General features: G+C 43.8%; 1 protein-coding gene across 3 annotated transcripts in view; it reads left to right on the plus strand.

Annotated features, from left to right (window-relative positions):
* RPS6KA3 (ribosomal protein S6 kinase A3) overlaps window positions 1-27528 on the plus strand; it is a 103064-nt gene that overhangs the window by 1750 nt on the left and 73786 nt on the right. For all 3 annotated transcript variants that reach the window (XM_019529189.1, XM_019529187.1, XM_019529188.1), the window contains exon 2: window positions 20994-21050. In XM_019529189.1, coding sequence (XP_019384734.1) covers window positions 20994-21050 — 57 coding nt within the window. The remainder of the gene's footprint in view (window positions 1-20993; window positions 21051-27528) is intronic.

A 27528-nucleotide genomic window follows, 5' to 3' on the forward strand; every position in this document is an offset into this window, starting at 1 on the left:
GCATGGCTGTTCTGCAAGGATGTAAACACTGTAATAAATACACTAGTTTTTGAAATGGTGTGCTGCAAAATTCTTGAAGCTATGAGGCTTGCCTCAAGTGTAGCAGGGTTGGGAGCCACTCCTTTAGAGTAGTTCTCAACCTTTTTTGTTGTACCAGGACCCATTTGTAAATATCAATGGCCTGTCCTGACCTAGTGCCTCTCACTCCTGACCCACTGCCCCCAACCCCCCAGGGTGTGGGGCAGTGGGTGGGGGCCCCAAGCAGCCCCTTGCAGGCTGGAACTCTGCCAGCCTACTAGCAAAATGCCACCATTCCTCACATTTTTCTCCTTTAAAGGAAAATCATTTTTAAAGTTTGTTCATGATCCTTTCATATATTCTTGTGACCCACTTTTGGGTCACAACCCAGAGGTTGAGTAATGTTGCTTTAGAAGGAGAATGAACTGGGCATATCTAGAGTGATCCATGCCCTATTCATCACACTCCCTAGCATCCACCATCCTTGGTTTAGAGAGGCCAGAGGATCCATCTCTCACTGCTCTGTTTAATAGCTAGCTATTAATAGATTTATTGTCCATGAATTTTTGAGCCTGCCTGTGCTATATGCCTCTACAACCTTGTGGTAGATTTTTGGCCCCTGTGGAGCACCATTATGACTTGGCCGCTGTAGAGGTACATGAACTCTCTCATTAACAACTTTTATAAAACACCACTGATGTCTCAGTAAACTAACTATTCCACAGAGAAGCACTAAGTCCTAAAGTATTCAGGTCTGGACATTTGTACTGGTAGAGGTCCCTGTGGTATAAACTGATTCATGCAGGCAAAGGTGCTGTTCCAATGAATTAATAATAGCAGAACTTCCTCTTGCTTTAAATTATACCATTGCTGTGGATAGTGGTTCTTCTACAAGGAAATGTATACAATTGCAAAAGCTTGCAATACAAGCATAAATTTATACAGTATCAAAGATGAACTCCTAGGTTGCTTTTTTTCTACAGAAACTAATACATCAGGGCACACTGATTTTGTTTATGGTCTTGGTGGCTATATGATATGAAATTCTGGGGTAGCAATTTTTAAAGAAACGCTGTTAGAAATAATTTGGTATATTAAATGTTCTCCATTGTTGCAAATCAGTACAGTCCCATTAGCCTTTGAAACTGTGATAATTGACATCACCTTAGGTTTTGCCCCAAGTTCCTTAACTGATATCTGTCTTAAGCAGGGTTTGTAATGCAGATGCTGCATGTGTGAAATAGACAAAGTGGTAAAAAACTTCAAGAATTGGCATATAACTATAGGCATGTAAATTCATATATTAACAACCTTATTTTTTCAGAAACGTGCTTCTAGCATTGGTCTTTACTAACCAACATCAGGGGTTTAAATATGGGTTTGTGTGTCTAGCTGTGTGTGTCACTGAGGTTATGAATACTAGAGCAACTGAGATGAAGAAGAACATGTACCTGGTATGGTGTGGTTTTGGTGCTTATGGCTCTGTTCTTGCTAATATTTGTGCATGTTTTTAACTTGAAGTTTGGTTGTGCTGAAAGTAAGGTCGAGTGAATGCACTTGACAGGATTGGGGCTGGGATTGATGACAGGACTGCCATTTGAAGTTGTCATGTTCCAGGTGTAATTATCTCTGAACTTACTTTGCGTATGGTATACTTATGGGGAATAAGCTAAAGGAACAGACAGCACATCTGCAACACAACTTAAAGCAAGGGAAAGGACAGAAAATATAAATAGAATTGTCTAAATGAAATGTGTCTGTTAACTTTGAAGGTTATTCAATACGTTACCAGCTGGCTATGATACTAAGGGTTTTCAAAACACTGTTGTCAGTACATTTACCATAGTTCTACAAGTTTGTTCCCGTGCGATATTTGTGGAGTTTGCTTCTTACATACAGACTTATGTCGAATGAAACTTCTTTTAGTGTGGTTTGCTTCACTTTATTAATTTTCTGTATATTATGCATCAGTAATCTGATGAATAATATATAGTATACATCTATTTCAGTGAGATGAGCTTGTTGAAGAAAGGCTTATAGATTTTGATTCCATCAGTAAAACAGATGTCATAGCTATGTGAATGCTGGTTAAGGAAATATACCCATCTGGAAAGAAAAATGCTGAAGCACTTTACTGTAATTTTACTTGGGTGGTAAGGGGTAAAAGGTCCTGTTTCAATTAACCAAATTTTTGGTAAACATAAAATCTGCCATCCATTTAGTACTTCATGCAAATGATTTCATTCATCTGTTTTTGAATTTACTAACATTATTGTACACTTTGTAATACTATGATTCTCTTTCATATGCAGAATACAAAATAGGTTTATCAAATTACTCCCTTAGTTACAGTGTAACATAGGTAGTTTTAAATTTGTCAATGTTTAACTGCCTTAAAGCCCCTAAGTAGTATTTTTCTTCCCAGATTGATTTCCGGCATGAAATAGATGGTATTATGAGCTGTTGTTTATAGGAATATTTTTTCCTTGCTGTGACTGTAATCCATCATACTAACCGAAGAACAGTTTTCATTTGAAGAAGTGTAATACGGCATAGCTAGGTTTGCAGCTCTGGGATCCTGGTATAAGAAAGACTTAAACCCCTAGCCCTGGAATTTAGCTGGGTGGTATTTAAAGGTCCATCTAGGTCAGGCGTCAGCATCCCATGTCTTGTGGGCCGGAACTAGCCCACCAGACAATTTCATCCAACATGTGAAGCCCAGATAACTGGCATTTTAGCAGCAATGGGATTCTGCAGTGGTCAGTAGTAACTGGATTACATGGACATCAGCAGTGAACCGGTAGTGGCTGTGTTGGCAGGGCCAACCTAACTTCAGGCAGAGCTGTGCTATTTCTGACCATCATGCTGAAGCTTGCCAACCCCTGATCCAGATGTATATTTATCCTTATGTTAGAGTGTCACACATGCATGCATCCTGACACATCTGTAAAGTGGAGAAATAAAGGGTAACTGACTTGTTCAGAGGCACGTACAAAGACCATTCTGGAGATCAGAGCTCAGTTCTAGAGATCCAGGCTAGTGCCATCTCTAAATCTGTCACCATTATGGTACTATTTATTTTCTGATAAATAGTCTGATATATTTGAGACTACAGTTAATCTATTTTGGGAAAATATGCCTCCTTTTCAGTTTGTTTGGTCATAATTTTTCAGTAACCTAAATGCAGGCTTGCAAACCTCACCATACATCTTCTAACCAGATGACTAAATTTACTGGCCAGAGCTATTTTGGTCACTTCCAGGCCCCAGTTCTGTAAACACTGTAATCATAAGCAGTTCCCTTGACTTCAGTGGGAATGTTCATGTACTTTAAAGCTGAGTGGTTTCTACATAAGGTTTGTAGAATCAGTATTTAATTCTGATTTTAACTATGCAATAAAATGGCTTGACTTTAAATCACTGCCTTGACTTTATGGCTCTTACAGCTGTTGAAAGTTAATTTTTAGAGACAAGCTTCTTTGTTTTGGTAGCTCTGGTTTATTGCACCATTAATGTTTAGTACTGACTGGATATAATTGATAACATGCTGAATAGTCTGTGGGATTTATTAGATATCTGACCTCTTAACCATATTAAAATACCCCCCAAAACACTGTATAAAAGATTCCTTTTTCATTTAAAGTGAAAGGTGCTGCTCTTCCTCCCCTCACTAAAATTTGCTGATTGAATGCGGTCTACTGTTGTATCCCATCTTTGTTTTGAATCCTCTGTAGAATGCGGAAGATTGGGCTATTTCTGTGTGAACCCTCAGTCTGATACTTTGTTACTAGGGCCATGAGACACTTCGATCACTGATTCAATTTGGCAGAGATTCAGCCTGGTTCAGTGGCTGAATCTCTGAATCCAGATTAAATCAGGAGACCCTTTAATCTCTCCAAATTGAATTGGAACCCTCTGAATCAATTCGGAAAGATTCAATGATTCGGACATAGACACAGCTTTAAGTGTTTTTTCTCCATACCTTAAGGTACCAGGTGGCTCATGAATGCTGAGATGTGAGGCAGATGGAGCATCTTACAGGAGCGTGGGGAGTCCCCAGCGCGCCTGGAAGTGGATCCCTTGCACTCCTGTGGGACTCTCCATCCACGCACCATTGCAGTATTCACAAGCCATGCCTGGTACCTCGAGGTATGTAGCTGTGTCTGTGGCCTATCACTGATTCTCCAAAGCAGCATTGAATCTTCAGGTTCGGATTCGGCCGAATCAAATCGGGACAGTAAACCAAATCAATTAATTGAATCGCTGTTCCTGATTTGGGCCGAACCCGAATCAAATACAGCCTGTTTCACACACTCCTACTTGTTACATTACCTGAATTAAATGCTACTCAGGAATCCTGAGCAACACAGGTAAATAGAAATAGAAGCCCATGTACCCGTTTTGCTTGAAAACAAAAGGATAAAACTGCAGAGCTTGGTAATTGAATAGGATTGTGGTATAACTGGCATTTCTGAATCGTAATGCTGAAGAATCAGTGGGATACTGTCTTTGAATTTGAATCTCTAGGGATAAAAATATAGATTGTAGGAAGACGAAAAGCTATCTGAACATGAATGATGATGATGATTGGCAGGGCTTCTCTCTCAAAGTTGTCTGGAGCTTCCCGTTCTGAGATTCTCTTCTTAGTCGCTTATAACCTAATGAAATTGCAGGTGTTTGGGCTGATTTCTGATGTCTGATTTTGAGATGCAGTTAACAAAAAAATGCCCCCGTTTGTATGCCAGTATGATGCCAGGAGTTTTAGTTTGCTTTTATAAAGTCTTTTGCACATGCACCCACATGAAAACAGTATTAATGTTGCAAAGTCAAACTTTATAGGGTCAGGAAATGTCAGCATTAAATCCGTGCACTTCAATTCATCTCTGTGTGTACTGTTTCGTATAGAATGCTAAAGAAATTCAGAGTTAATGGCTGCTTCAACTGTATGTAAACAGGCTATATGACTGAACCAAAGTTTCAATAGCTACTCTGAGCCTTTTGGATGGCGTGGGATATAAATGTGAAAAAACAAGTGTACATTGCTTCTCAGGACAGGTTATATATAGATCAATAGTGGGCAGCATTTTGAGGAGGCAAGCCACAAGTTAAGTCCCACCCTTTCCCCTGAATGCCACTATGATCCCGGCTTGCCAGAGGTATACCTGGTAGCTTGCACTCAGGGGCCACATCCAGACATGCAGGCACATGCAGTTTGTGGCACCACAGACCTCTTTGTAGCACCACAAACTGTGTGCCCAGAATGTTAAAACATGCCCCGCGCTGCAAATTTTGCTACCAGGAAATCTTAGTAGCAAAAAATAAAAAAAGATGAGGAAAAAAAGTGCAACACATACAACTGGAGTGTGTTCCGGCAGACATGTAGGTTTGGTCCTGCAGGGAGACACTGGCTGCCCAACAGAGTGTCTCTACTCCCTTAGTTGCACCCCAGCTCCTCCAGTATTCCAAGAGCCAGAAGGAACAAGGAAAGTGCAGTTTGCCTGAAGCGGGGCAAATTGCCCCACACCAAAGTGCATGTGCAGGGGCATGCACTTTAGCAAAAAGTAGCAGCATAAATTTGTACTGCAAATTCAATTACCAAGCTATTTCTGCTGCTCCAAGTGCACTCCCCTGCATGTGGGGGTGCATCCAGGAGTATTAGAACTGAGGCTGGGGGTCTGAGCCTCTAGCCTGTGAAGGAAAGTGGGAACAGGGCTCTGCTGCAAGAGGTGTCTCAGCCTGGACCTGCAACCACTGCAATTTTACATGGCTAGCAAGGATGCAAAGCCCTGAATTCAGTGGTGGCTGCACAACCAAAGAAGGTTATCTTTGCTCGTGGTGGTATGTAGCAGGCTCAGGTGCATCCTGGAGATCAACACCTGGCTGTATAGGTGGTGTTGCCAGCAGGGCTTTGGCTGCTTTGACCATGGGATGTTGTTCCAAGAAGAAGGATTGCTGGGAAGAAATGAGATCCATCTGACAGAGAGATGCTGAGGTTTGCAGATAGGTTCACTAACCTAGTGTTCAGGGCTTTAAAGCAGGTTTGCTGTGAGGTGGAGACCAGAGCCCTGAGGTAAGTGGGGGAGCAAGAGACCTGGAGGAAGAGCAAGCAAGAGAAGGCAACAGGGGAGGTGTTCTCGTACTTCCTGAGAAATCAGGGCAATTGACTATTTAGCTCAGGTGCCTGTACCCAAATGCACAGAGACTGGGAAACAAGAAGGAAGAACTGGAAGTCTTTGCACAGACACAGCACTATAGCATGATTGGAATAACAGTGATTTGGTGGGATAGCTCATATGACTGGAGCACTGTCATGGATGGGTACAAACTGTTCAGGAAGAACAGGCAGGGTAGAAGAGAAAGAAGAGTTGCACTTAAAATAGAAGAGCTATATGCTTGCTCAGAGCTCCGGTGTGAAACTGGAGAGAGGCCTGCTGAAAGTCTCTGTGTTAAGGTTAGAGGGGAGAACAACAGGGACAGTGTTGAGGTGGGTGCCTGCTATAGACCACTAGACCAGGAGGAAGTGGTGGATGAGGCTTTCTTCAAACAACTACCAGAAGTTTCCCATTCACAAGCCCCGGTTCTTATGGGGGGCTTCAATCACCATGGCATCTGCTGAAAGGGCAATAATCTAAGATGTTTTTGGAGAGTGTTGAAGTCAACTTCCTGGTGCAAGTGCTGGAGTAGCCAGCTAAGGGCCATGCTCTTTTTAACCTGGTGCTCACAAACAGGGAAGAATTGATAAGTAATGTAGCAGTGGATGGCAGCTTGGGCAGCAGTGACCATAAGATGATGATTGAGTTCAGGATCCTGAGGAAAGGAAGAATGGAGAGCAGCAGAGTAAGGACCCAGGACTTCAAAAAAGTAGACTTTGACTCACTTGGGCAGGATCCCCTGGGAAGCCAGTCTGATGGGGAAAGGAGTTCAGGAGAGCTGGCTATACTTTAACCAAGCCTTACTGAGAGTGCAGGAACAAACCATCCTCATGTGAAGAAAGGCTAGCAAGTATGGCAGAAGACCAGCTTGGCTCAGCAGGGAATTCTTCAGCAAACTACATCACAAAAAGGAAACTTAGAGGAAGTGGAAACTTGGACAAATAACTAGAGAGCAATATAAAAGCATTGCTTGGGGATACAGGGATGAAGTCAGGAAGGCCAGAGTGCAATTGCAGTTGCAAGGGATGTGAAGGGTAACAAGAGAAGTCTCTACAAGTTATGTTGGTAGCAAGAGGAGGATCAGGGAAAGTGTGGGTCCCTTACCGAATGGCAGAGGCAACCTTGTGACGGGATGCAGAAAGAGCTGAAGTACTCAGTGCCTTTTTTTGCATCAGACTACTGTACCTGGCAGCACCGGTTGGGGAGGTGGTGAACAGCCAACAGTGGTGAAAGAACAGGTTAAGGACTGTTTAGAAAAGCTAGACATATACAAGTCCACAGGGCTGGATGAGAAGCACCCAAGGGTGCTGAGGGAGTTGGCTAATGAGATTGCAGAACCATTGACCCTCATCTTTGAAAACTCATGACAATCAGGAGAGGTCCCGGATGACTGGAGAAGGGCAAACATAGTGACCATATTTTAAAAAGCGAAAAAGGAGGAACCAGGGAACTACAGACCACTCATTCTGGAAAATTCATGGAGGACGTCCTCAAGGAATCGATTTCTAAGCACTTGGAGGAGAAGGTGATTAGGAACAGTGAGCATGGATTCACCAAGGACAAGTCCTGCCTGACAAACCTGATTGCCTTCTATGATGAGGTGACTGGCTCTGTGGCTGCAGGGAAAGCAGTAGATGTGGTATACCTTGAGCAAGGCTTTTCATATGGTCTCCCACAACAATCTCTCAGGCAAGGTAAGGAAATATGGGCTGGATGAATGGACTGTAAGGTGGATAGAAAACTGGCTGGAGCATCAGGCTCAGGGCTTTGAGCAGGCATGTCAGTAATCAATGGCTCGATGTCTGGTTGGCAACTGGTATTAAGTGTAGTGCCTGAGGGGTCAGTCTTGAAGCCAGTTTTGTTCAATGTCTTCATCAGCTACCTGGAAGATGGCAGAGTACACCCTCAGCAAGTTTGCAGATGACACCAAGATGGCGGGGGAGTAGTAGATAAGCTGGAGAGTAGGGCTAGGATTCAGTGACCTAGACAAATTGGAGGATTGAGCTAAGAGGAATCTCGTGAGGGTCAGCAAAGACAAGTGCAAAGTCCTGCACTTAAGCTGGAAAAGTCCTATACACTGGTACAGCCTGTGGGCTGACTGGCTGTGCAGCAGCTCTGCAGAAAAGGAGCTGGGGTTTACAGTAGACAATAAGCTGAATATGAGCAAGCAGTGAGCCCTTGTTGCCAAGAAGGCTAATGGCTTACTGGGCTGCACTGGTAGGATTGTTGCCAGCAGGTAAAGGGAAGTGATTATTCCTCTCTGTTCAGCACTGGTGAGGCCACATCTGGAGTACTGTGTTCAGTTTTTGGGCTCCCCCACTACAGAAGGGATGTGGACAAGTTGGAGAGAGTCCAGCGGAGGGCAACAAAAATGGTTTGGTGTCTGGGAAACATGACTTATGAGGAGAGGCTGAGGGGCTTATTTAATCTGCAGAAGAGAGGGTGGATTTGATACCAGCCTTCAACTACCTAAAGTGTGGTTCCATAGAGGATGGAGCTAAACTGTTCTTCGTGGTGGTAGGTGACAGAACAAGGGGTAACAGTCTCAAGTTGCAGCAGCAGGGGAAGTTCAGGTTAGATATTAGGAAGTATTTTCTCACTAGGAGGGTAGTAAAACACTGGAACAGATTACCCAAAGAGGTGGTGGAAGCTCCATCCTTGGAGGTTTTAAGACCCAGCTAGACAAAGCTTTGGCTGGGATGATCCAGTTGGGGATGGTCCTGCTTTGAGCAGGCAGGTGGACTAGATGACTTCCTGTGGTCCCTTCCAACTCTAATTTTTCTACAATTCTTTGTCGCCAGCACTGTTTCTCAACACAGTCCTCAGGGCTTCTTCATCCTTGGTACAATTATCCAGAGCCTGCCTCTTACTTAGCAGTGTTTCTCCTAGGCATTCACCCCTTTGTATGATGCTCTGGGACCCTTCCTGTCCGCTCTACCTCAGTTTCACTGAGTCCCTAGCCCTGTCTCTAAGAGTAACCCCTGTGCTCATATGCCTGCCATCAGCTACCCTCTATTCTCTGTGGTGTCATACCCTCCTGCACAGTTCTCGGGAGCCTCTGGTCACCTTTGCTTACCCCTTACTAATCATCCCATGTCTCGTGACTGACAGTCAGTACTTCCTTGGATCCTGGGGGTTTGCTTTTCCCTGAGGCTCTCCCTACTTCTACCACTAGCTTAGGTCTTTTATTTGCTGGCTGACCCCAGCCCAGCAACCCGTCTCTTTTAGGTTACTCAGGAAATTCCCCTTACTCCTTTGGACTCCTTCTCCAATGCTGACAAGAACAGCTTCACAGCAGTTTTTAGAGAGCTCCATTCTCTCCTGTGTCCTGATCCCAAAAGGCCTGGGGCATGGCAAAGAAATACACAGGAACCTCACTTGTAGTTTCCTTAGGCTCCACCTTGTCTGATCCCATGACCATTGCTTTTCACCGAGTCCAAGAGTTTCTCATTAGCCCAGGAGCCCTGCCAGAGTCACCACTCAAAAAGGTTGCTAGGACAGCTTTCTGTTCTATTCTGATTAGCTCTAGGCAAGTGGCTGGCCGTATGTTACTACCTTGGAGTTGAGTCGTAACTCCTTCCTATTGCCAGTTGCTCTTCAGCTGACACCAGTTCAGCTGTCAGAATTTTTTGCAGCCACCTAATTCTGCCTTCATTCCCTCTTAAGGTAACAGGGGCATGGTGACACCTCCTTTCATAGTGTTTTCCTGTCCTTGAGCTTCTCGGTCTCCATTCTAGTGCTTTCCTGTACTAAATGCCCAGAGGTCACACAGTAACTGCCTGTAGCAGGTGTGCCACAGGTTGGCCACCCTTTTTCAAGTGGCCTGGGGAGCCTCTGTGGGGCATGTGGCAGATCAGAGAGAGAGGATGGGTAGCAGTGACAGATAGGGCGGGGAGCATAAAGCAGAGTAGCAAATCAGATTGAGAGTACAGGTAAGGAAGCAGAAAATGGAGTGGCAGACTGGGCAAAGGAAAGGGATCAGTGTGGCACTGGAAGAGGATGCAGGGTGAATTTGTGTCACGCCTGCCCAAAAGATTGATCCTATTCTAGATCACGCAACAGGAGAGACTATTATTAAATATTGTACTTTTCTCCCCTTCCTACTATGCCGCAAACTGGATCTAAGATCTTCTACAAAGGTATCATAATTTGTGGTTCTTTGTTGAGAAAATACAAAAGTTCTGTCGCAGTTTCACTTAAATGAAGATTTGGAGGATTTTTGAGCCTCTTCCTGTGAGATGCTTTGTGTCCTCCAAGGTTAGTGAAATCAACAAGAGCTGAAGGGTCTCAAACATGTGTAGGATTAGGATATTAATTAATAAATCATGGAAAATGCGTAGTGGAACAGTAGTGAGTTTTGAAATTTAAACATTTTTATAGTACTTCCACAGTTTCAGCTTTCAGAATGTTAAAAAAATATAGCTGACAATTGATAGTGGTGTTAGACTGACTTGTCATTGTGAACTAGAAGTTTTGTCAGTTGAGCTAGGCAGTGGAAGGTATTTGGGAGCTATGATTGAAGCATTTTAGCTGGTGGTATCTGCTAAAATGAACTACAATTAAATAAGTATTATCACTGACACTTCAAATTTGATCTTTAATTATTGGTGTTAACATCCCATTGAGGTGAAGGGATACTTTTCAGTGGTGGTTTCATGTTACCTACATGCTTAAAAGGCAATGCTGTGTTTTTTGTTGGGTTTTTTTGTGGAGGGCAGGGTTTAGCACAATTGTGCCAGTAGAGATGGATTGAATGTCAAATCTCATAGTACAGGGGGTGGGAACCCCCTGACAAGTGCCAGACCATGGCACACAAAGGCATTTTGCTTGGCACGTGCACCTCAGGGGTGCTCTGTCACAACAAGGATTGGGCACCTTGCAGCTCCCTTGTCATCTGCCCCAGTAGACTACCATTTTACAAGTTGTGATTGTGCGTGTTTTGGCACTTGGCCCAAAAATGTAGCCAATCCCCTTCTTAGACTATGTAAAACCTTGCTGCTAATAGATGAGTTGAGGACTGAGTTACTGTTTGGCTCAGTTATGTTATGGCCAGAAAATAAGCTAAGCAATTGCTAGAAGAAGAATTGTACCAAAAGCCAATGGTGACTAAATTTTCACAAGGCGATTGCAAATAAATGAGGAAGCCTGTCAAAAGTGAGGAAGTAAAAATATTTGGTACAGAAGGTTTTTAAGCATACTGAATAGTGTCACTTAGTATCTAGGGGTGTTTTTACATGTGCTTCAGGGGTGGATGGGGGGCAGCACTTTAATTAGAGTGTCTCTGAGAGCCACTCTAAAGCATGGACAGCATCTTGTGCATTTGCATCCCCACTCTTCAAAATGGCAGCGGGGGGCACTTTAACTAAAGTTTGTTGAACGAGCTTTAGTTAAAGTGCCCCCATGACCAGTTTGAAGTGTGAGGGTTCTGATGCACAAGACCTGGAGGCTGGTTGGAGATTTGCACTGTCCAGCAAACTTGATTGAGTCTGCTCCAGGATGCTGTAATTACAGCGCATCTGAGCAGCCTGCTGGCATGTCTACGGGCACCCTTGACCTAAACAAAGATGAAGCAGGTAATTGAGGGGGGAAGAAAGTGATATGGTAAAATGTTTGAGATGAAAATTGAGAGCAAGTTAATATTTACACAGAGAAATAGAGATTAGGACTGGCCCTTCAGAGAGGAGAGGACTACAAAAGGATGTTTAAAATGCATTGTATATTTACAACTTTCTGATGGAGTAAATGGGGGACATACTATTGCCCTATACAGTGACATGCTGGGGGAAAGTTTCATGAAGCTGAAAGGCAACAAATAATAAAAGAAATACAAGTGTGTTGTGTAAAAAATGTATAAGCACAAAATTCTAGTTCAAAAAGATAAGTGCAAAGTGCTGCATCTAGGCAAAAAGAATCACCAACACACTTACAGGCTGGGGGATGCCCTTTTCAGCAGCACAGAAGCAGAAAGGGATCGTGGAGTCATAGTTGACTCCAGGATGAACATGAGGAGTCAGTGTAACAAAGTGATCAGCAAGGCTAACCATGCTTTACCATGCATTAGCAGATGTATGACGAACAGATCCAGGGAGGTGATGCTTCCCCCCTATGCGGCACTGGTCCGGCCACAGTTGGAGTACTGCATCCAGTTCTGGGCGCCGCACTTCAAGAGGGATGTGCAGAATCTTGATAGGGTTTAGAGCAGGGCCACTCATATGGTCAGAGGCCTGCAGCTAAGGCCCTGTGAGGAGAGACTGAGGGACCTAGATCTCTTCAGCCCTTGCAGCAGAAGGCCAATAGGTGATCTTGTGGCTGCCTATAAATTCATCAGGGGAGGGCAGCAGGAAATAGGAGATGCTCTATTTAGTAGGGCACCCAGTGGAGTAACTATGAATAATGGCCACAGATTGATGGAAAGCAGATTTAGGTTGGACGTTAGAAATAACTTCTTCACAGTAAGGGTTTCCAGAATCTGGAATGGGCTTCCAAGGGAGGTGGTGCTCTCCCCTACCTTGGGGGTCTTCAAGAAGAGACTGGACCAGCACCTAGCTGGGGTCATCTGACCCCAGCACTCTTTCCTGCCCTGGGCAGGGGGTCAGACTTGATGACTTACTGAGGTCCCTTCTGACCCTAACATCTATGAATCAATGAAAATCAGTTTGTTGAATAAGAGTATGACTATGATTTTAAAATACCCAGCTAAGTGGGTAGTGAAATGCATTGTGATATTTGGTAGGTTAATTTTTATAAAGCTAAGCTCTTATTTCATGGCATAAGGGGTGTACTAATAGAACTTGGGGGTAAAAATAAACCTCCTTTATGGGCCTGTAATGCTGTAATCTTCTTGTGGGTGCCTTGCACTTTCCTTTTGAAACTGGCTGTTTTTGGAGATAGGATAAAGAAACAATATAGACCACAGATCAGCAACCCATGGCCCAATCTGGCCCATGAAGTTCTGATATGACATACAGATCGGTGGTATGAAGCTGTGCTGTACCACCTGTCCATCCTGTGTATGGTACTACCCTGTAATGTGGAGCCTGATGCACTGTTGCATCTATGCATAGTCTTGCTGCAGAAAGGCTGGGAACAGCTCCAAGGATAAACTTAGGCAGCTGGCTGCTCTGGAGAGAAGATACTTGTGGCCTATCGAAGAAGGTCTAGGACAGTAGACCTGTGGTCGTGTAAGTGGCATGGGGCCAATTGCTGACTGTATGCTGGATCAGGCCCACATGTCAGCCAGATCTTGTGCACAGGGCCATGGAGGCTGCCACAGTTCTGAATCCATAGGGAACCTCATGGGCCAGGTGACATGGCTTCAGAAGGCCGTAGGTTGAACACTACTAGTCCAGGATCCTTTTATGCTAATCTCTAACCTCAACTCAACTGAATCCTTCTCTATTACAAAGGCAAACCTGTTTCTTCTGTCTTCCTTTAACCAAATCTATTTCTCTCTCTCTGAAGCTTTCCAAAGTTGGTATGTCTTCCTCTCCCATACCTCTAATAACATTCTTTTTTTATGCTGCCCTGCTCCAATCTCCAGTCCTGTACAGAGATGTTTGAGCAACATTTTTTCCACTCAAGCACCCCTTGAGCTTATCCATAGTAGTACCCCAACAGACCCATTCAGATGTCAGTGAGGCTTGGCAGTCCACTTAACATGGCTACGTGACAGTGTCACTAGTTTTTCTGTGTCTTGTTTGCCACTCCCAGGAAGTTTCTTTAGAAGGAGGTTTACCTGTTGAAGTGAGTCAACAAGTAACATATGATTAAGCATTAGAGAGGTGATTAGCCACAGTCGTCTGAAATCAGATGGAAGGTATGGCTGTGTAGCATCCAAGACACTAACTGGTTCAGTCATAAGCCTTTGTAGGCAATAGCATCTGACAACATAGGCTATCACTTAAGAAATCTTACGCTTCTGAATGAGTAATTTCTAAGGGGTCACACTGTCTTGCTTTCTACATAATTAAACAGTGTAAGATGAGGTTTAGTTTAGCTTACAGGGCTGCTGCTACTGTAACTACAATACCTGGGGCACCTGTTATAGGTGTAGCATAGCCTTGCCAGTTGAAGTGTGAAGAACTTTAATGTATGTAAGGCCCAAATATCACATCTTAAATGTTGTGCAGAACATTCTGCGTTGTTTTTGCTGTAGACTACCAAGAATATATTGGTAAAAGGTACTGCTTATGTTTAGTGTGAGCAAATTGAGGATCAAAGTTCAGGGTGAAATAGAGGTAATGTCTTTGCCACTTTTTAAAAAATGACCCAAGTTTTTTAGAAGTATTTCTAAGAATGTATTTTCATATTCTTTAGTTGCCTAAATATATCCAACATGGAAAATTCAGTCCTCGGTAAATTGGTCAACTCTTGTCAACGATCAACCTACAGCAGGGCAGTTCAGTGTGTCTTGGTGGTTTGGAGCTACATGCTATGTTGGTTGCAGACGGAGGGCCAACAAATCACTTGGGCTAGTTGCCCTGCAGGCAGTTTCCCCTGCCCTCACCCCTCTCTTCCCCACTCTACCATGCATGCAGCTTTACCTTGCTCCTGGGCAGGCACATTGCGTGAGCAGCTCCTTCCACTGCTGTTGTGTGCAGCATGGGCAGCCTGGCTCACCTGTTGCATACTGTGTCAACAGCCCTGCCCTCCCCCACCATTCATGCAGTATGGACAACCCAGGTGTCATCCCTTTATCCCCTTGCCACAGAGCATCCAGGTCAGCTCAGGTCCCTCCTGCCTCATAATTTAGTCATCACAGACTTCAGAATGCTATAGATCATTTTTTTGTGCAAAGATAAAACAATGTCATCTTATGTGGCTCATTTTCCTCATGACTTTCCCTTCTGCATACTTATTACTTTAGAAGTAATCTTGTGGAATGGCAAACTTGGAGATAGCTACAACATAATTCTGTGTCTGTTTTTAATACAACTGTTTGTGATATGCACGTGTGATTTGGTGTTGATGGCAAATGATATAAAATCCTTCTTCTTAAGCCAGTAGTTCTCAAACTTTAGACACAAGCACCCCTTATCAGACTCGGTGCATGCATCCATAACTATTGTGAATTGAGTGGTACCTCATCTTAAAAAATAGTTTTTATTACAGTGCTTACCTCCTTGAAGAGGAGCCAGGCAAGGAGAGCTTGAGCCTGTACTCATCTGCTTACCTCCTCACACCTACTTTTGTTGGGTACCTGCTTGAGAATCATTTTCTTAAGCTGTCAATTCTTTCATTTTCTTTCACTTCAATTTTCTTATTTGTATGTTTCAATGATTTTTTTTAGGGGGGGTTGTTTGTTTGTTTGGGGGGTTGTTTTTAAAGAGTTGTATGTTAAATGTCTACTCCATTAGTAAGAAGTAGGATCTTCCCTATGCAGGCATTTGGGAGTTTTGCTCACTGGGCAACTCCCACAGCATTACAGTTAGCAAGAAAGATGATGTTTAATGCTTTTAGTTGCCAAAAATGAAAACAAAGCTGAATAACTTTTAGAATGGTCTGTCACATATGTTAAACAGAGGGCTTTTCCTTTTCTACTTATTGCTTCCAAAATCATGATTCTTGCTAAATTTATGCCAGAAATAGTTTCATTTGCCAAAGGGTGACACCCAGCAGTCAGATCAGGCTTTGTCTTAGGGCGCCATTTACAAATAACAGCTCTGGACTGGGAATGGAATGGTCTAGTTGCTGAATGCTATCCATTGTACTGACATCTGTGCACATTGTGGTTTGAATACTGACCTGGCTTGTAAAGCGAGGCTCGTTCCTGGTCTGCATGCTGGACTAAGAAGATAGATAAAAAAGAAGATTGGGGAAGGACTGTAGGAGAACTTTGGGAAGGTGTTGGAGGGCTAACAGTCCTAATTTGTTGTCATCCATCTAGCTTATATGCACAAAAGAAGTCATATTAACAGCTGACAAGGAGAGCTTTCTTGAAGCCGGTCCTGTAAGATGTAATTAATTCAGTTATGGCACATAGTAACTTTAGCAAAAGTACACCCTTACAGATCATAGCAAAGCACCGCGGCACAGTACAGTTTGGGGTGTTCATGAGAACAAAATTATTTGTGCTCTGTCATTACAAAATTTGGGGTGAGGTGAGCATGCTAGTAGGGAGGGAAAGACTGCAGCAAGACTTGGATAGGTTGCAGGGGTGGGCTAGCAAAAACAGGATATGCTTCAATACTGACAAGTGCAGGGTGCTGCACTTGGGCAGTAGTAACCAGCAGCACACTTATAAGATGGGAAACACACTTCTTGAAAGCACGGAAGCAGAAAAGGATCTTGGAGTCAGTAATGACTCCAAGATGAACATGAGCTGACAGTGCGAGGTCACAGTTGGCAGGGCTAACCGGACCTTGTCATGCATCCACAGGTGCATCTCTAGCAGGGCCAAGGAGGTGATCCTCCCCCTCTGTGCAACACCAGTCAGGCCACAGCTGGGGTACTGTGTCCAGTTCTGTGTGCCCCATTTCAGGAGGGATGTGGACAACGTTGAGGGTCCAGAGGAGGGCCACCCGAATGATCTGGGGACAGTAGGCCAGACCCTACAATAAGAGACTGCGGGACCTGAACCTGTTCAGCCTTCACAAGAGAAGGCTGAGGGGGGACCTGGTGACAGTCTATAAACTCACTAGGGGGAACCAGAAGGATTTGGGAGAGACCTTGTTTCCCCTAGTGCCCCTTGTCATAACTAGGAATAATGGCCATAAGTTGTTGGAGAGTAAGTTTAGATTAGATATCCATCCATAAGAACTACCTCACAGTTAAGGTGGCTAGGATCTGGAACCAACTTCCAAGGGAACTGTTGCTGGCTCCTACCCTGGGGGTCTTTAAGAGGAGGCTTGATGACTACCTAGCTGAGATCATTTGAGCCCAGTTTTTTCTCCTGCCCAGGCAGGGGGTCAGACTTGAAGATCTACAAGGTCCCTTCCGACCCAACTTGTATGATTCTGATAACTTTGCCATCTGTCCTTCTAATTTTTGGCGTTGTTAGGAAGACTGTTTCCATTGGTACCACCTTCCCTAGAATAAAAGACTTTCCATAGACCTATAAGTAATAGATCCTGCTTCTAATCAAACTCTTCAGCTGATAGCCTGAATATTGGCACTCTTGTGTGTTATTCTTCTTTGCACTTGGAATTTGTAAAATTACTTTTAAAATCTAGGAAACATTCAGAGAGGTAAGTATACTAATTGAAATAGCTATTATTCACCTATTGTGCTATAGGGAAACATTAGCCTGGTACCATTCTCTTGCCATATTCTAGATTATCTATCTTGAAAGAGACTGTTTCATCTTTGTCCTCTAAAGAGCATTTGGCCATAATAGCAGATTATTATAAGCCGCTGCAAGGCAGTATACTTTTTCTTCATTCAATAGCAAACTACTTTATAAAGAAGATCTGCTTCTATTTGAGTCCTTACTCCAATTTGACTTTTAAATTTGATAGTCTGTCAAATTTAAATCACTGAGTTCTCATGCATTTAGACTGCATTGCTCAATGGAATATCTGTATACAGAGTTGGTGAGCTGTAGGCTGTTACGACTGACACTTCAACTGATTTACCATCTGCCGAACGATGCGTGCAGTGGGTCCTACTTCCTCACCCTAAACTGTTTCCTAAAATAGCCTTGGGTTTTCACTTAGGACATCGTATCAGGTCAGCCAGCAATTTTCTTTGGAACTTCCGTGCAGTAAAACAGCTTTCATGACTGACTGTTAAAGGAAGTGTCCATAGCAGCAGAATGGAAACTTAATAAATTCTTTGGTACAAGTTCTTGAACTAATTGTGATTACCTGGTGTTCATTTTTGTAAGTTTAAGATCATTAACTAGTTCACTTCTGCTCAATAATGTCGAAGTGGGAGAAAAGAAAAAGCGATGTTTAGGCAGCCCTTAAAGTAGAATTCAGAGTTACTGTTACCAAAATTTTTGCCATGGATTAGTCCTTTACTCATGTTGGTTTTTTGTGGGGGGGGGGTTGTACTTCTTAAAAGTAGATAGAAGCTGAGGTGCTTTGGAATCATATTACACTGCACAAGCAATATAGTAGATGGTGAGGATGATGGTAGACTTCCCTCTGACTGCAGGGGACATGACAAGGTAATGGTCTTGTAGCAAGGGACATTTAGGTTGCATATTAAGAATAGCTGTCTAAATTATGAGTGATTAATTAAGCACTGGAACAAATTACTTGGAGATTTTAAAGAATAGTTTAGATTAGTGGTGTTCAACCTTTTCTGTTGGTGAACTGAATGGGCAGTGTCCCATCCATCCATAGGCTGCATGTGGCCAGTGGCTCTGATCCAGCACCCAGGGCAGGCACAGCTGCATCTGGCCACACACAGCAGACTGGGGGGCAACCTGGCCCTGATCCAGCCATGTTGGGGGAAGGGGGTCAGGGCCTGGCTCAGATCTGGCTGTGCTGGTGGGGAGGCATGGGAATTAGGCACCTGGGGAGGGTGGCCACTGTTCCTAATCCCTGGGAAGCCCCATAGGCCAGATGTAACGGCTCTGCAGGCTGAGGTTGAGCACCTCTAATTTAGACAGATGCCCCACACATTCTTCCCACCCCTCCCCCAAACACACTTGAACAGGGTTGGAATCAGAGGTGCACCAATGCATCGGTTTGATATTGGAGCAGCACCAATATAAAGAAAATTGACTGTATCAGAAATCGGTCTTATTTGGCCAATAAATGCCCGTGCATGCATGTAGCTTCAGTGCAGCACATAGATGGCAAGGACCACAGCCTGGCAGCTTGGAGAGCTGCATGCAGCTTGTAAATCTGAGTGTGTGGGGAGGGGGGGAGCAGCCCCTCCCTGCCCGGAGCCCCGCACTGCAGCCGTTTGCAGCCTGCCTTGGGGCTGCCTGTGCCTGCTCCAGACAGCCCAGTGTGGTCTGCGAGCTGCTGCAGCAGGGAGCTCCAGCCATGGGGGGGGGGAGGCTGCGTTCCTCTGTACTGGGAAGGAGCCCAGGGAAAAGCTGAGCGGGGGTGGGGGAAGAAAAGCATTCCTTCCCCAGCCCCGTGGCCAGCACTCTCTCCTGCTGCCATTGGTAGCCTGCGCGGGGCTATCCGGAGCAGGCGTAGGCAGCCCCATGCAGGCTGCGAGCGGGACACTGAGTGGGCAAGAGGCCACTTTTCTCCCCCTTTCCCCCCCACTCAGCTTTTCCTTGGGGTCTTCCCCCCTTACCTGAGTTTCTGGCATAGTGCAGCCATGTGGTCCCAGGCCAGAAGTCCCTGCTGGGGCTTCTGGCTGGGGGAGCAGGGCTGCATGGGGGAGAGATAGAATGGCCTCATGGGCCAGATCTGACCTGTGGGCCATATTTTGCCCACCCCTGCTCTAAGCCCAGTCTAAAAGTCTGTTCCTCCTCTTGGAACGTACTAACTCTAATAGAAAAGAGGTCTCCCAAGTCCCTTCAGAAGCATCTAGGCTGCTGTAAGGATATACAGGGGCCTCTACTCTAGTCTTCGATTACGTTGGGTAGGAGAGGAAGGAGGGGAAAGTTAAGGGGTCATGCTCCTACATTAGATTAATTATAGTACCTGCTCAGGGTTTTCCCTAACATTATCACATAACATTGCTCCAAATGGTTTTGATGTCTACAACATTGCGACCACAGTTCTGAGTGTACAAAGTTTAAACAAACCAGAACAGTCTTTAATCTTGTTCTGTTGCTGCTTAGCAAAGATGCTGCCTGTTTACTGGTTCAGTACAGTATTGCATCAGTCGGTGTCTGTTCAGTTATTGTTTAGATTACCCTCACAATCCTAAGGACTAGGAACTTCCTTTTAAAGATGCAGCTTAAAAGATCGGAGAAATTGAAGGCTTTGGTCTCAAGCACTCTTAAGGGAAAGCTGCTCACTCCCCGTTACTACGTAAGCATGTAGATTTTTCAGTTTTTACCTCCAGTATAAATGGAGCACCTAAGTGACCACTGTTTTCTTAAAAAGTATTGTGAAATGATACACTGTTTCAGTCGGGCTTTAGCAGCTGCTAGAAAACTTGAGATAACCATATTGCATACTCTGCAGTACTTGCTGTGTGGGAGAAAGGGGAGAATGCTTTTCTTCCAGCTTACTAAATCTTTTTTTTGTGGCTGTAAATAAAATGCCTCTAAATCCTTGAAGAAAAATTCATCTGAGATGTCCAAACTTCAAAAAACAAGCTAATTTTAAAACAGCGTTTCCTGCTTGAATATGTTCTGGATTTTACCCTGCATGATGAATTCCAAATTTGAAGGCACAGACAAGCAGGTATTTTCATCTTTATAATCCAAGGGCATGAGTTGTGAAGCAAAGAGCTTTAGCAGTTTACCTGTGACCCATTAAGTACCTGATGAATATAGAAATATGCACTGATTGCATTTGCTCTTGGGAAATGTGAAATGGTTGTATCGGTTCAGGGTCATGACGTTTTGTCCCTGAAGATTTTTGTTTTTTCCGTTCCTATTTGTGACTTTTTTTAAAATTACGACCTAAAATTCAACATGTAATTTTACTTTGTAAGATCTTTAGTGATGATGACTTGATGAATGGCAGTTAGGCTTGCAAAATCAACGTGTTAATAAAAAAAAAAAAAGTTTATTTGTTCTGTTGTACTATATGGAAGTGCTTGGGTGTTGCTTTCTAGTGTCAGCAACATGCTTACCTCATAGATCATTGTATTTGAACCAAGAAATAGGTTTCATAGACTAGAGCTCTGATGTCAAAGTGATAGGGGTTATGCCAGGATATTAGATGCATCTATTTCTCTCTGCTTTAACTGAATTCAGCAGTTGTAGTAACTTGGCATGTCTTTGCTACATCTCTTACAGAATGGACAGCAAATTGTTGATGAACCCATGGGAGAAGAAGATATCAATCCTCAAACTGTAAGTAAAAATATAGCAAATACAAGTATAAATAGCTTAGCTTTGGCATGTGGTTTCTGGTCACCAGAATTAGAGGCCTTCTGCTCTGCAATTGTATTGTAAACCTATTGTTAACTAGATCTATATTATGTCAAAGATCCTATGTATATGAAAAATTTCTTCCTCGCTAACTGATTCAGTACAGTATCCTTTGTTTGTTAGATACAGCTTTGTTAGTGTACAGTTTAATGTTTAGGGTTTTTTTAGTGTGCAGGGTTTTCTGTGGAGTACAAAGGTGTATAGTATAGAAATTGTCATGGGAAACTCATACCTGCTTCTGGATCTGGGCTGGGCCACCCCAGCTGACCCCCACCCCTGGCCCAGGTTAGGCTGGGTCATGCCTTTCCCCTCCCCTCTCCTCCAGCTAGTTTAGGGCCGCCATGCCTCCCTTAAGCAGGGCTGGGCCACTTTGGAGTCAGCTAAGGCTTTCCTGCCTTTCCTTTAGGGATCAGCAGTTCAGGTGCTGACAGATGACACCAGAGCAACGTATCATGTCAGTAGACAAGGAACAAGATGTATAGGTCACAAGCCTAAAAGGACTGCTGTTAGTTATTCTGATTTTCCAAGTTAACACAGGCCATAGAATTTTCCTGAATTAATTCCTGTTTGACCTAGGACACATTTTTAGGAAAATAATCTGACCTTGATTTTTATACACTTCCAGTGATGGTGAACTAAACATAGCCAACCCTTCATAAGCAATTTCAGTGGGTAGTTAACTCTCACTGTTAATTTGTCTTATTTTGTCTGCCTTTTTATCTAGTTTCAGTTTGCAGTTATTGATTGTAAGACAATGGGACAAAAAGAACATTTGTCTAAAGAACTCTTGCATTATCAAATTTCTCTTGCAAGAGTTGATGACTTCACAACTACCAGATTCAGAACCTTTTCCTGTACTTGATTCAGTCACCTTCAAATAGCTTCTTTCAGGAAGTCTTCTGCTAACTAAAACTATATTTGATGGCATAAAATTAAATTACAAATATACCACTTTTTAAAATTCTCTATTTTGTTAGGAGATTTTTGGTTGGATCTTAAAGTACAATTGATTTTCCCCCCCCCCCCCCCCACTACTTCTTTTTCTGAGACTGGGACTTCAGCTTTTGAGATGGTAAAATGATTTCTAGAATTGAACAAGGAGCCATCAGTTAGTTTAAACAATGCTGCCATCTGCTCTTAATTTTTTTCCAATCTTTAGATTTAAAGCTTTGAGTTCTTTTGCACTGCAAAGACTAATTCAGCCACCATTTCAGGTACCTGAAAAACTGAGTGACTTGATGTAAAAATTGAACAGTGCATTAAAAGCATTTCTTATGTTAATTTTGATGTTCGGTTTACTTTGTCACTCTTTAATTTTTAATTTTTTTCATTTTTATTGCAGCATTTATATTTGCAATATAATGACATGTGGGGAAATTGATCCAGAAGGTGTAATTTCTCATAGGTAGCAGGATGATTAGTTCAGCTGAAAGGTATTGAGACCCTAATTTTATACTTTTTGTTAATTGGGAGGTGTGGCATCTCCCAATAGTAGGATGACCATAATATTTGAGGGAAATCTGGGATAGGATGATCACCAGGGGGGTGCCAGCGTGTGTGTGCGTGTGCGCACGCACGCACATACACATGCAGGTCCTCCCCCTGACCCTGCAGCTTCCCATGTGTACCCCTCTCCTGACCCTTGTTCCAGTGTGCAAGTGATGCTAGTTGCAGCCCAGCGGGGTCTGGTCCAGGGAGGAGCTCATTGGCTGGACTCTCTGGAGAAAGTTGAAGCAAAAGTCTCAGGTTGGCAGGAACCTTCATGGCTTCTGACTCAGGAGCTGCACATGGGGGCGGGTTTCTGACCATCCGGGATTTTTACTTCAATTTTCTCCAGTGGCTGGGATGTTGAGCCTCCAAAATACAGGATTGTCCTGCCCAGTCCAGGACATATGGTCACCCTGCCCAGTAGGTATTGCCTGTGATCAGCTTGTAAGAGAAACTATCAGCAATGAAATAGTAACATTTTTATCTTGCTAGTTTTTACCTAAGAAATTTGGTGTTCACAGCTGAGTTACTGTTTCTGTCTGCAGAGTCAAAGAGGTATCGCCTACATCTACTTGCATTCAGGTCAAATTTAGGAGAATTTGAAATCATAATGTAGCCACCTTGCTAGTCTCCTTGCAATAAAACTCTTATCCTATGCTACACCAATATGACAATTAATTAGCAGATATGGCACATACACAAAATATAAGCCATCAGATAAATGGTCATTCAGTTAAAACATGGCCTAGTACAGGGGTTGACAGTTTATGGCCCATAGGCCAGATTCAGTGGATCTGGCCTGCAGAGTGGGGACTTGAGTAATGTTTGGAGGTGAGGGGCTTTGAATATGTGCTGCACTGAGTCATGGCCAGGCACTTTACCCATACCATACCACAGCTGGGCAGCAGAGGGAAGCGGACCAGTAAGTATCCTGGACTTACCTTCAAGCTGAATTCGGTCATTATGGCCCACCACCAGAAAATGTTGCTGACCCCTGGTCTAGTATGCATCATAAATGGCCATGAACAAAAATTGACGTGTAAATAACAAGGTAAAATCTTATGTATGACCTAAAATACCTGTATGGCCTTCTTTAGTGAAGTAGAAAAATAAGTATATGTACTTATAGAATACATAAAAATACTCAGTGATGTTCATTGAATAGAGTGTACGTATTTGACTCTGTTTTGCCCACAAGGTGGTAAAATTGAAAGGCAAATATGGTTTAAAGTGATAACTGCCTGCCTTAATTCAGGATGGATCATGGTAATCTTTTAGATGTTTCCCTTATTGAAAAAATGATGGTATCCATTACTTTAAATTAATTTCTTGTTCACTGGAGAAAAAGAAAAATCGGTCCTTAGAGTTATGCTCCATGATTAAATGTCCAGTGTTTTCTGGCCAATTTAGAATAATTCTCTTGAGAAGTGTAACTTCTAATAGATGTGAAAACAGATGCTGTAGCAAAGGTATTTTGTCTCATGGATGTCTTCTAACATGGAACTCCTATGACTGTCTCCCCTTACACTTATTGTTAGGGGTGCACTGATAGAGATTTTGGGGGCCGATACCAATAGCCAATTTTTAAGGAGGCATATTGGCTGATACCTATTTGATTTCTGATACAGCTTCATGCAGCTGGTAAGTCTGTTGTGGAAGGGAAGGGGGAGGAAAAGGGCATGGTGGGGTGCATATCGGGGTCCCTGCAGCGAGGCAGGGGCTGGGCAGCACCCACCACTGCGTGCACCCTGGGAGGACACAGGGGCACGTGGCCCCGGATCTGCGCTGGAGAGGTTGCAGCTGTGGGCTAGGGCTGGGGCTGCACTGGGATCCTTTCAGTGGGGGCTGGGCTATGCTCAGGGCAGGCAGCGGTGGTGCTGGGGGGCGGGCCTATGGGAGAGGCTGCAGCCACCCCAAATTTTGCTGTAGCTGCCTCCTCCCAGCGCCTCCGCCCACTCCAAGCACAGCCCCATCCCAACCCCCCTCTTCCCATGCGCTGGGAAGAGCCCAGTATGGTCCCGGATGCAGCACAACCTCTGCACACCACCAGTACCACCACCCCCGCTGCACAGTGGCAGGAGCTGCCCCTGGATGAACTGTGGCTCCACCCCACCCCTGCCTCTGCCCCACTTCCTCCCTCACTGCGGGTGCCTTGATCTGCCCCCCTTCCTTCCCTCCTCCCCTTCCACCACAACAGACTTAACAGATGCATGCAGCTCTCCAAGCTGCAAGGCTGTGCTCCTTGCTGCCTGCAGGCTGTGCTGCGGCTACACACATGCACGCACATTTATCAGTCCCATCAGGCCGATTTCCAATGCAATCATTTTTCTTTGTATCGGTGCCGACCTGATATTGGACTGATGTATCAGTGCACCTCTACTTATTGTGATACTATATGTTACTTTATACTTTACTATACCATACATTTTTTATACTTAAGATATACAGCATGCTGCACAGCTTTTAGTTAATCTGAAATTATTTAGGTCTCTGATACTATGGTAAAACACAACCACTTTATGTGCCACATAAAAAGTGAATGGTAACTCTGAAAAAAGTTAAAAATCATCAGATTGAAGACCTATGACATCTAATTGTTTGGCTTGCTTAGATCATGTAACTATATTTCATTATGAGGACTAGCTTATTTGCATTTTCTGCAGTTCTTTCAGCTACTGAGGAGAGGGTTCTTTTCAGACTTGGATTACATTAACCCCCATGATTGTGACTTTGTTACTCTTAAAATTTAGTTTACACTCTATTTGTTTTTCCAGTTAACTGAAGAGCATTTTTAAAAATGACTACCTCATGCTATAGAGATTTCAGTTGTCATGGCACAAGCTTCTACTGATGTTTCCCCACATCTGTTCACATACACAAAAAATGAGGGTGTGGGAAAGAGATCTAGTAATAATCTACCTAATAAGCTCTAATTCAATGAGGGGCTTAAAGCACAGTATTTTCTCTGTGTTCGTGTGCTCGCTCATCCCTTGTATGCATAAGATTTTGTGGAATAGCATGGTCCATCATGGTTGTATGCGTCTAGTGCAGGGGTCAGCAACCTATGGCACGAGCGCCATTTTCAACTTCGATATGATTTTGATGAGCACGCAGACTGCCTCCCGCTCCGAAATTCCAATCCCAATTCCATCTTTGGAAATTCCAATTCCAATCCCACTCTGAAATTCCAATTCCAATCCCGATTCCATTTTTGGATTGGGAAACTAGTGGGGACGGGCTGGAGCTGAGAGAGAAAGAATGAGCCTGGAATTTAAGATGGGGAAGGGACTGGGATTCAGTAAAACATGACCCAACTCGGGGTTGCAAATGACAGTGGTTTTATTGCACAGGGGGGATGGTGACACAATGCCAAATTGGTTCCCTTGCACCTCTACCCACACACAGAATGATAGCAAGGGTTAGAGAGACTTGGTGCAGGGGCTGAAGTCCAGGAGGAGAGAGAGACAGAGGGAGAGTCCAAATTGTAGGAGGATGTATGCAGGTAATATCTGCCTATCCAGGCTGCAAAGGGGTCCTTGTTCAGTAGATGTTGTCCAGAGGGGGGTTGCGAGCAGGGCGTCTGGGTGAATAGGTGGTATGGCATGGTGCTGGTCCAGATAAATAGAGCATCCCGCTGGGTCTGTCTTCACTGCCCCTTTTTATAGGGGCAGACCTTGTGTGACCCTAGCGACAGGAAGCATGCCCAGGCAAGGGTCAGCCCCTGGTGTACTGAGCATGTGTGCTCCATGCAGGGATGTGCAGTTTTGGTTGTCAGTAATGGTGAGAGTTGCTGATTCTACAGGGTCTTTTGTCTTTCAAATGCTCGGTTCTTGTCTCTGTTCCTGGGTGAGGTCTGTGGTTCCTAGATGAATCAATGTGAGGTGACGGCCCATTTGTTACAGGCCATTCAGTAGAGGCCTGTTAAGGTTGTATTTCAATCATTCCCAATCACACTCATTGATCAGGGAACCAATTTACATGGGAGGGGTACATGACTCATACAGTTGCAACATGGGGGATGCCTGGGCAGAGAACACAAGATGGAGACTTGACATATAAAATGGAAACTTGACATTACTTTGGTTCACTTACAAACACAGGCCTAAACCATACAATATCCATATGAAACAATAAAAATCGATACGAGAATGATAATACAATATACAACAGTAAGAATCAATACAAATCTAATAATAATACAGTACAAAACAGTGTATATCCAAAAACTTGCTACCAAAATAAGTGTTAAAGCTTATCCTAAGTCTGTGCTCGCTTATGCTTGTCTATAGGGAATAGAGAGGGAAAGAAAAAGTCCTAAATGACTGGGGAAGAGGAGGGAATGCATTTTAAAAAGGAAAAAAAAAAAAAAAGAAACTGGGGGTTTTGCTACAGGATCTGGAACCAACTTCCAAGGGGAAGTGGTGCTTGCTCCTACCCTGGGGGTCTTCAGAAGGAGACTAGACAAACACCTTGTCGGGGTCATTTGACCCCAGTACTCTTTCCTGCCATGGCAGGGGGTCGGACTTGATGATCTGCTCAGGTCCCTTCCAACCCTTCCAACTCTGAAACTATGAGATAACATTCCTTCCTGATCCCAGTCTGGCCCCACCAATGGCCCCAGTCCAGGAGGTGTCCAGCGCCACTATCATGATTTGTTTTTTCTCCCCCTGAAGTTGAAGGGTACATTTGACAAAATGCCAGCTCCTAAGAACACTAAGCTAGATGTACATTCATTTCAGCCTTCTTGGACAGACAAATTTGTATATATTCAAAAGGAGGACTGTGCTGTTTGTGCTTTGGTGTGCAAGTGGTGTTTGTCCCACATCAAGTGCTTGACAACATTTTCAAATGAAGAATGAGAGAAACTTTCTTGATGAAGCAGACACAGTTGAATTGATCAGAAAGGGGCAGT

Source organism: Crocodylus porosus, unplaced genomic scaffold (assembly GCF_001723895.1).
Source record: "Crocodylus porosus isolate Cpor-Errol unplaced genomic scaffold, CroPor_comp1, whole genome shotgun sequence".
NCBI lineage: Eukaryota > Metazoa > Chordata > Crocodylia > Crocodylidae > Crocodylus > Crocodylus porosus.